General features: G+C 65.0%; 4 protein-coding genes across 4 annotated transcripts in view; 2 read left to right on the top strand and 2 right to left on the bottom strand.

Moving 5' to 3' along the window:
• Window positions 1–268: 268 nt before the first annotated feature.
• Window positions 269–1,848, bottom strand: PFL1_04229 (uncharacterized protein; the record flags this gene model as incomplete). The annotated part of the gene is made up of 3 exons (XM_007881752.1): window positions 269–653; window positions 913–1,550; window positions 1,708–1,848. 3 exons carry the CDS (start codon window positions 1,846–1,848, stop codon window positions 269–271), a joined length of 1,164 nt encoding a protein of 387 aa, XP_007879943.1.
• Window positions 1,849–3,463: 1,615 nt separating this feature from the next.
• PFL1_04228 (uncharacterized protein) lies at window positions 3,464–5,058 on the top strand (the record flags this gene model as incomplete). Its single annotated transcript, XM_007881751.1, has 3 exons — window positions 3,464–3,830; window positions 4,129–4,450; window positions 4,581–5,058. 3 exons carry the CDS (start codon window positions 3,464–3,466, stop codon window positions 5,056–5,058), a joined length of 1,167 nt encoding a protein of 388 aa, XP_007879942.1.
• A 620-nt stretch (window positions 5,059–5,678) lies between these two features.
• PFL1_04227 (uncharacterized protein) lies at window positions 5,679–8,135 on the top strand (the record flags this gene model as incomplete). The annotated part of the gene is made up of 2 exons (XM_007881750.1): window positions 5,679–7,301; window positions 7,341–8,135. The coding sequence occupies 2 exons, from the start codon at window positions 5,679–5,681 to the stop codon at window positions 8,133–8,135; spliced, it is 2,418 nt and encodes an 805-aa protein (XP_007879941.1).
• Window positions 8,136–8,428: 293 nt separating this feature from the next.
• Window positions 8,429–9,773, bottom strand: part of PFL1_04226 (uncharacterized protein) — a gene marked incomplete at both ends in the record, with an annotated part of 2,079 nt that continues 734 nt past the window's right edge. The window contains one exon of the mRNA XM_007881749.1: window positions 8,429–9,670. Coding sequence (XP_007879940.1) covers window positions 8,429–9,670 — 1,242 coding nt within the window. The remainder of the gene's footprint in view (window positions 9,671–9,773) is intronic.

The following is a 9,773-nucleotide window of genomic DNA, read 5'->3' as shown; positions in this document are numbered from 1 at the left end:
CCCCACGCCGATGAGGGCTAGATTGGCATTCCCGATGGAGATGCCGGTGGGGAGAAAAGACGGTGACGGTCCTCGCACACGAGCGGATCGGTCCCGCTCCTCAGGTTCCTCAGTGGGCAAATTTTGGGTTTTCATCATTCCCGCCCTCGCAGGCTCGTCTGTTGGCCGTTCACGGCATCATAATCTAACTGGCCCGCAGTCGCCGGTGGGCGGGCAGGTCCGACGAGGACAGGGTCGAGGTGCAGAAGACGTCGTCGGTCCACGTCTCCTAGAGGTTGGAGAGGACGGCCTGGGTGAATTCGTGGGTCTTGGACTTGCCACCCATGTCGGCGGTCCGGACCTTGCCGTCGAGGATGACCTTGTAGACGGACTCGGCGATCTGGTTGGCCTGGGTATCGAGGCCGAGGTGACGCAGCATCATGGTGGCGCTGAGGATCATGGCGGCCGGGTTGGCGGCGTTGGTGCCCATGATGTCCTTGGCGACGTGACGGCAGCCAGGCTCGTAGAGGGCGTACTCGCGGCCAATGTTGCAGCCGGGGACGGTACCAGGCCCGCCGACGAGGGCAGCGCCGATGTTGGAGACAATGTTGCCGTAGAGGTTGGGCATGACCATGACGTCGAACTGCTGGGGGCGCGAGACGAGCTGCATCGAGCTGTGGGTGGAGAGATGCGAGGGGTCGGGAGCGATGTGTCAGTCTGCTGCCGCTGCGATATCGGTGCTGCTCGTCCATTGACGATGCTGCGCTGCGACCACCTCGCCTCCGTCCCTTCCGGTAACGATCTGAAGCGCAGCGCGTGGAGGCGGCCACGATCTGGTCTGCCTTGCGTCGCTGATCCTGGTATCCCTTACTGGACGCCCAGGGCATCCATACGGAGCCTTGGCTGACATCATTCGACGTTGCGTCCACTCACGTGTTGTCGACAATCATGTCATTGCTCTCGATGCCGCTGCTCTTGTACTCCTCGGCGACCCTCCGGAAGGTGTTGAGGAAGAGGCCGTCGCCGAGCTTCATGATGTTGGCCTTGTGAACGCAGGTGACCTTCTTGCGGCCGTTCTTGAGGGCAAAGTCGAAGGCGAAGCGCGAGATGCGCTCGGCCTTTGCGCGGGTCGAGACCTTGAGCGACTCGACAACGCCGGGGTAGGACGAGTGCTCGAGGCCCGAGTACTCTCCCTCGGTGTTCTCGCGGATGATGGCGAAGTCGACGTCCTTGTGGCGAGTGGGGTATCCGGGGAGCGACTTGCAGACGACGAGCGAGGCGTAGATGTCGAGCTGCTGGCGCATGGCGACGTTCCACGAGTTGTGCGAGCCCGACTCGAGCGGCGTGAAGAGGATGCCCTTGAGGCCGACCTTGTTCCTCTTGAGCGACTCCATGGCCTCCTTGAAGAGGGCCTCGGAGCCGTGGGTCTCGCCGGAGACGTTGAACTGCTCCCACTCGACGGGGACGTTCATGGCCTCGAAGATCTCCTTGACCGAGTCGGTGATCTCGACACCGACACCATCACCGGGGATGAGGGTGACGGTGTAGACGCCTCCGTACTTGGTAGGACCCTGCATGAGTCGAGAGGTCGGCACGTCGGATCAGGAGGCGGGCGAAAGTCAGTACGCTAGGGGCAAGGCGGGAGGAGGCCAGCAAGCGCGAGGTGGTGCGTGGTCTCGCTGCGCAGTTGATCTGCGAGCCTCAGTGAGGCCCCTGAGCGACGCTCACCTTGGAGATCTTGGGGGTGCCGGCGGCGAGGGTGGTGGCCGGTCGGAGGATCTGGGAGGCGTTGGGGATGGCAATCGAGGGAGCGGTTGCCTGCCTGATGGCCGGAACGGCGGCGCGGGTGAGGGATCGAAGCGAGTTCATCGTGACGGGGGGATGTTGGAGGCGACGACCGGCGAGGGCGACGAGGAGGACGAGGAGATGAGGAAGAGGAGGAGGTGGTGGGACGAGGATGGTGAGGAAGAGCAGACCGGGTGAAGGTGGAGATGGGAGCAGCGAGGACCACCGAGCCGCCGCCGCCGCCGCCGCTGCCGCCATGGCTGCTGCTGCTGCTGGTGCTGCTGCTCGCCGTTCAGTCAGGGCCTGCCTCTTTGCTGGTGAGCGTCGGCCTTGGCTCGTCTGCCTGGCCTAGCCCAACCAGAACCCCTCCCTGCTGGCTGGCCCGCGTCGAGAAGAAAGCCAGCCAGCCAGCCAGCCAGGCCAATTTTTTTTTCTTTCCCTCGCTCAACCTCGCCGAGGATTTTTGAATGCGCCAGACGGGTTGAACAGAAAAGTGCGTCAGGGTCAGCGCCTGCTGCTGCTTCGGAGCTTGCGGCCGGAACCCTTGCTGGCCCGCTCGACCGCACAACAACAAGCAACAGCAGCGCGCGGCCCTCCATCATGAACCTCGCTCGCTCTGCGGGACGCGCTCCGCCTCGCCCGCCTCGCCACCCCACCTGAGCCGTCGTGCACCCGCTCATGTGCCACGCAACGCACATTGCAGCCGGCCAAACAGGCTAGCTAGGCCTCAGGCTAGAAGGCCAGGCAGCAAGCACCGTCGAGGGTCGGAGGGGACGGCTGGAGAGGAAGGCGGAAAAAGTTCGAAACCGTGCGCCAAGCGGCGCCGGCCATCCATCTCTTCAGGGTCTCGTCGCGAGAGAGGCCGGCGATGTCGACCGTCAAGCCTAGGCTCGTACAGTACTTAGAACCCTAACCGCCCTTGGCACCGCTCGTCGAGGATGGCTGTGGCCGGATTGCTCCGACGAGGCGCTCGATAGGCCCGATCGGCTTTGGTCGAGGGCCATCGATCCCGCCCGTCGACCTCCGTCGCATGGCCCAGGCCGTACGTGGCATGCTCGGCGCACCTCCCGGAGCTTTTCTTCCTGCCTGCTTGCTTGCTTGTCCTCCTGCCTCGCCCGCAGGCGCTTGCAGCAGCGGCAGGCCTAGGCAGGCAGCGGCAACAGCCGGCGCCGAAACCTCCGCGCCCCGTCGTCCGCAGATTGAGCTGGCATGGACTTCGGAGGGCGCGTCAACTCTTCGCGGCCTGGCCCTCCGGCCGGCCTTCCTCGATCTGGTTTCTGAGAAGGAAGTGACGGCGGGCAGTGCCTGGCGATCAGCGGCCGGCAGGTCACGCCGCGTACGGTTGGACCCCCGCGTCAGCTCAAGGTTGCATTCAATTTTTTCTTTCCCCCTCCTCCCTCTCTTTCGCCGTTGCACTCCAGGGAAAAGTGTGCTCCAGGAAGGGCCCGCCTGGCTGGGCCCAGCCATGGCAGGCTGGCTTTCGGCTGGCTGGCCGAGGCCGCCTGCTGCTGCTGCCGCTGCTGCTGTCGCCTGCGCCGCCGCTGTGATGGAGGCTGGTGTCGCCGCTGCCGCCGCCATCGTCGACCGAGGATCCTCTTCTTCTCCTTCTCCACCTCACCTCCTCCTCCTTCCTCGTCCTCACCCGCCTCGTCCTTGCTCCCTGTCCTCCGCCACACCAGGCAACAGCACCGCCGTCATCATGTTCTCCGCTCCCGCCTTCCGCATGGCTAGCGCCTCGATGTGCAAGCGACCCAGCGTCGCTACTTCGTCGCTCGCCAAGTCGACCTCGTTCATGACCACCCGCGGCCTCGCCATGCCCGTCACGAACGCACCCACCTCGGCCTACGCCAAGGAGAAGGGCCCCGACGGCAACTACACCGTCACCCTCATCCCCGGCGACGGCATCGGACCCGAGGTCTCCAACGCCGTCAAGGAGATCTACAAGGCCGCAAAGGTCCCCATCAAGTGGGAGGAGGTCTCGGTCGCCCCCTTCATCAAGAACGGCAAGCAGACCATCCCCGAGGAGTCGATCGTCTCGATCAAGAAGAACACTGTCGCCCTCAAGGGTAGGTACTCGCCGATCCGGCGTCGGCGTAGTGGAGGCGCTCGCCTGGCACGGCTGTCAGGCTGCCGCCCACCGATCGCTTCGACGAGGGTCACTTCAGGCTGTCGACTGCGAATCGAGTGGCCGTCTGGCACAGGAGGCTCTGGGCAGCCGCCATCGCTGTCGCCAACCCTGCCAGCGCAACTCAGTCCTGTTACGTGCTGCCGCTCATCGCAGGACAACGGTGGCTGACAGGGAAACCCCATTACCCTCCTCGTCCCTCTTCCTTTGCTCGCCCGTCGCCCCGCCATCGCCTGCAGGTCCCCTCGCCACCCCCATCGGAAAGGGACACGTCTCGCTCAACCTGACCCTCCGCCGCACCTTCCACCTCTTCGCCAACGTCCGACCTTGCAAGTCGATCGAGGGCTACAAGACGGCCTACGACAACGTCGACACTGTTCTCATCCGTGAGAACACCGAGGGAGAGTACTCGGGCATCGAGCACGAGGTCGTCGACGGCGTCGTCCAGTCGATCAAGCTCATCACCTACGAGGCTTCCGAGCGTGTCGCCCGCTACGCCTTCCACCACGCCCAGCAGAACGGCAGGAACAAGGTCACCGCCGTCCACAAGGCCCCCATCATGTGAGTGCCCATCGCCTCCCTTCCTAGATGACGTCCATCGTGATGCTTCCCGAGTATGGAGGTGGACCAGGTCAGCTGACTGATTGCCCTCGCCTGGCCCGCCGTTTCGCGCCGTTGTTTGGCAACGCAGGAGGATGTCGGACGGCATGTTCCTCCACGCCTGCCGACAGGTCGCCAAGGAGTACCCCGACATTGCCTACGACGAGGATCTGCTCGACCGCGCCTGCCTCCGCATCGTCCAGGACCCGGCGCCGTACGCCGACCGCGTCATGGTCATGCCCAACCTGTACGGCGACATTCTCTCGGACATGTGCGCCGGCCTGATTGGCGGTCTCGGCCTGACGCCCTCGGGCAACATTGGCAAAGACGCCTCGATCTTTGAGGCCGTCCACGGCTCCGCGCCCGACATTGCCGGCCAGGACAAGGCCAACCCCACTGCGCTGCTGCTCAGCTCCATCATGATGCTGAGGCACATGTCGCTCTTTGACAAGGCCACGCAGATTGAGAACGCCGTCTTCAAGACGATCGCCTCGGGCGACAGGACGGGAGACCTCGGCGGCAAGCTCGGCACCAAGGCGTTCACCGAGAGCATCATCTCGCGCCTCTGAGCGAGAGGAGCCCCGAGGCTCCCGAGTGAGGACGGCGAGATTGGAGCCCGGACCGAGGGAGGAAAAGAAAAACGGGGTCGTTCCGTAGTCGGCGGTCGCACCAGCAGACTGGATCGACTCGTGTGCGGCCAATGGCACCCCGGGCCTGCTATGATTCCATCTGTCCATAGAGAAGGTCGAATAGGATTGACTTCATACCTCTGGCGGTGCCTTTGCTTTGGCTTGCCTGACTCTTCTGACGGTTTGGCCGGGATGCGTTTGAGAGCGACAACGGCCTTCTGCTGTGGTCCGTTGCCAGGCCTGAGCCATCAGCGTCGGCCGGCCCAGTTGGCGCGCTAATCGATACGCAGGACGGCAGCTCAGCATCCTGCTTGGCGCGGGACACGGCATTGGCAGCCGGCTTGCAAGGGCGGGGCGGCGAAAGGCCAAAAGGAGGGCGGAATTCGGACAAATAGCCGGCCATATTTGACGGTCGTGAGGTGCGGGCGGGGCCACGCTCCAGCCAGGTCGACTACTGCTTGCCTCTGCTCGTGGCTCTGCTCGGTTGCCTTCTGCCCATCATCGCCGCCACACCGCTCTCACCCGCTCGTCACTCGCCCCTCGCTGCCAGACGCTCAAAGATGGGCCAGTCCACAAGCAAGGCAATCCCATCGGATGCGGCCGCCGTCGAGATTCCTTCGCGCGGAAGCATCCGAGGCGTGCTTCTGACCGACGCGGCCACGGCCAAGCCCAAGACGCAGCGGTTCAGCGGCATACCCTATGCACAGCCACCCGTCGGTCCGCTCCGATGGCGTCGGCCGCAGCCGCTCAGCCCCGACTTCAGCTTCGATGACGGCGGCCGACGCTACCACGAGCCAGGCAACGTCTGCCCGCAACCCCTCACCTACTTTGCCAATACCGGCTTCGAGATCCCTCCCCAGCCGCTGGCCTACAACAAGAGCGAGGACTGCCTCCAGCTCACCATCTGGGTGCCCGTAGATGAGCACGGCCAGAGGAAGCCACCGTCGGCGGGTAAGCAGGGCCTGCCCGTCCTCTTCTTCATCCACGGAGGCTGGCTGCAGATTGGCAACCCCAACCTCGACGTCAACAAGGACCCCTCGGACCTCATCGCCTCGGCCGGCCTCGACTGCATCGTCGTATCTCCGGGCTACCGCCTCAACGCCTTTGGCTTCCTCGCCCACAACGCGCTGCGAGACGAAGACGAGAGCGGCCTGACGGGCAACTACGGCTTCTGGGACCAGAGGCTGGCGCTCGAGTGGGTGCGCGACAACATCGCCCACTTTGGCGGCGACCCCGGCAACATCGCCATCGGTGGCATCTCTGCGGGCGCCCACAGCTCCCATTCCCAGCTTCTGCACGAGTTCGACCTCTGCCGGGCGGATCCGTCGTACAGGCCCATCATCAAGCGCGTCTTCTTGCAGTCCAACGCGGTCGCCTGGCCTCCCAAGCGCGTCGAAGAGACGGCAGAGCAGTTTGAAGAGCTGTGCGCCGCCCTCGATATCCCAATCAGCCTCGCCGACGGGGACAAGATCGAGCGGCTGAGGAAGGTCGGCGACGTTGAGCTGGCCGAAGTGGTCACCAAGCTCGACATGCATACGTTCCGCGCCGTCCGCGATGACCGGCCCGGCGCCTTTGTTCGCTCGAGCTGGACCTCGTCCATGGCCGACGGGAGCTTCGGACGGTGGTGCGAGGAGCAGAGCATCACTGTGCTGGCGGGCGAAGTCGACAAGGAGGAAAAGGTCTACGAGGTCGTCAACAGCCCGCACGACCTCGACTCGTTCGTCCTGCAGCTCACCAACTACTACCCGGAGGCGTTGGTGCAGGCCATTCTGCCGCTGTATGGTCTGCCGCAGACAAAGAAGATGCCACCGCTCGGGGCATCTGCCCTTCCGACATCAGCAGGGCAGCACGAGGCGGTGTCTGATTCTGACAGGGCAGCGTCCACCGAAGGCGGCGAGCTCGAGGATCTCTACACCATCTTTGGCGTCAGCCGCACGGCTTCAAAGGCCGAGATCCGGGCGGCGTACCTCGGCCTGGTCAGGCAGCACCATCCAGACAAGGCACAGCAGAGCGACAGCTCGCTCCTCGCACCGGACACTTCGTCGAGCGCGCTAATTCGACAGCTCAACACGGCCTACTCGATCCTGAGCGACGACCTGACCCGCCAGGCCTACGATCGGGCGCTGGAGGCGCAGATCTCCCAGGCCGAAGCGGCCAAGCAGCAGCGCGACGGGAAAGGCCAAGTGCGCGTATCTGACACCTTGGATCTCGACTCGTTCCAGGCAATGAGGCTCGGAGGCGAGGGCAGCGACGACAGCGACAGCGACAGCGAGGATGACGAGAGAGGGGAGGAGGTGACGTTCGTGCACCCGTGTCGGTGCGGACACGACTACCGCATCAGCGGCACGCAAATCTCGCAAGGCGTCGAGCTGGTGGCGTGCAACGGGTGCTCCGAGGTGGTCCGCGTAACGTGGTTTGACCACGACGATCCGGCAACCGCCGCCGCCGCCGCCGCTGTGGCCTCGGCGTCGGACAAGCAAAAGCAAGCGGTACCGACGACGGCTCGGGAGTGGGCGCAGCTCTTCGGGCAGGTGTCTGCCGACAGCCAGGTATACCTGACGTCTCGCACGCTCATCGAGGACCTTGTCAAGGGGGGAATGGCACCGCACGCCATCCTTCGATACCGGTGCGACTTCCGCGCCCCCATCTTCGACACGTTCGCGCCGGCCTCGATGGGCGTGTCGCACTCGTTTGACGACCTGGTGTGGTGGTACGCCCTCTGCACGGGCGGCTGGACCGAGCAGCAACTCAAGCGGCTGCGAAAGTGGCTCGACCCCTACATCCGTTTCCTCCACGGTCCTCCTGCCGGGACAGACGTGAGGGAGTGGAGAGAGGATATGGCCGTAGCGTGGTACGGACCCGAGTACGACGTCGATACCACCACAGAGGCCTCGTGGATCCGCACCCTCAAGGCCGACGCTACCATCCAGGTCGAAAAGACTGACCAGAGGGGCGACGACAAGCGCTCCTTGATCCGGGCGATGCGCGAGATCAGGGAAAAGGTAGCGGCCACATAGGCACGGCACCACAGACGACGGCGGCGGCGGCGGCGGTGGAGGGCGCCGCGGGGCATGGGAATCCACTACTGGTCGATGCGAAAACACGGCACGAGCATCAGGAGTACAGAGAGTATGATTGAGGGCGTGCGACTCGAAGGTGACGCTTTTTGTGGGGCGGGGAGTCCCTCGTCGGGTCTCCACCGATGTCCCGCAGGCTCGTTGCTAGGCTGGCATCGGCGGCAGACCGAGCCGAGGCGGCACCCCGAGGTATGCCATGCTTTTTCCTACCCTACGCTACCCTACCCTACCCTTCAGAGGTCCTGCTCGGCCTCCTCGTCGATCCGGTCCTCGTCCTCGTCGTCCTCCTCGCCAAAGTTGGCGGGCACCGAGTAGAGGCGGACGGTGGGCTTGTTGGGGTCCTTGAGCAGGACGTACTTGCCCTCGGGCGCCTTGCGGGCGAGGTCGGCAATGGTGCGCACAATGCCCCAGCCGTTGGAGAGGTTGAGAGCCATCTGGCCCGCCAGCTCGCGCGGCTTGTACCACGACGTGCCGAGGATGACGTGCCTCGAGGCGTCGCGCGGGTTGGCGCGCGAGATGTAGCCCAACTTCATGTTGTCGGCGCCCGCCAGCAGGCTCTGGACGGCGAAGCGCGCCAGCTTGAACGAGTTGTTCTTCATCTCGGTGGCCACGACGGCGCCGCGCTGGGCGTCGAGCTTGGTGCGCCAGTCGGGCGCGCCGCCGGCGCCCTGCGCCCGCGAGTCAAACTCGTTGAGCGACTTGATGGTGATGTACTGCTGCTTGGCACCGGCGCCGGCGGGCAGGATGGCGTCGACCTCGGTCCGCACCACGAGCTCGACGGGGTCCTCCTCGTCGGAGCTCAGGTTGAACTTGCGGTACCGGTAGCCGCAGCTGGCCAGCGGCTCGCTCTCGTCGGCGCTGTAGAAGGGGTTGGCGTTGTCGAGCTGGTGCGCCTTCTTCTCGTTGACCACCTGGAAGCCAAAGTTCTGGTTGACGTAGGTGGCCTCGAGGCTGAGGGCCGCGGGCGTGTTGAGCTGGCTCGTCCGCGCCGCGGCGTCGCCGTCCTTGGTGTCGATCTCCATCGGCGGGTCGGCCGCGTTCTCGTTGACGGTGAGGAAGTCAAACGGACCGCCGTCGCGCTTGTCGAAAAAGACCTTGCCGTCGGCGGTGCGCGTGATGATGATGTCCCACGGGTACACGGAGCGGGTGGAGCACATGAGGAGGGCGAGGATCGAGTCGGTCATGAAGAGCTGGGCATCGCTCTTGGCGACAAGCTCCTGGATGACGGGGTCGTCGGACGTCGTCGGGCTGTACCGGATGCGGTCGAGCGACTGGAGCGGCTTCTCGGCCTTTGTGCTGACGCGGTCGTAGGCGCGGTCGTACTCGTAGAGGGTGCCGTAGGTCGAAATGTCCTCGGCCTCCTCGACCTCGAGCTTGAGCTTGCCCAGCCTGGCAAAGTCAATCTCCTCGAGCTGCTCCCAGTCCTGGCCCACGGTGACCGAGGCCTCGCGGGTGCGCTGCGGCTTGTCCCAGTCCTTCCAGCCGAACCTTCGCCCGCCCCGGGTGGAAGCGGCACCTCCACGACCCCGCGCGCCGCGGGCCGACGCACCGCCACGGGCGGCGCCACCACGGCCGCCG

Source organism: Pseudozyma flocculosa, assembly GCF_000417875.1.
Source record: "Pseudozyma flocculosa PF-1 unplaced genomic scaffold scaffold00013, whole genome shotgun sequence".
Classification (NCBI taxonomy): domain Eukaryota; kingdom Fungi; phylum Basidiomycota; class Ustilaginomycetes; order Ustilaginales; family Ustilaginaceae; genus Pseudozyma; species Pseudozyma flocculosa.
Note: the sequence above shows the minus strand (reverse complement) of the source record. Positions and strands in the feature narration are given on the sequence as shown.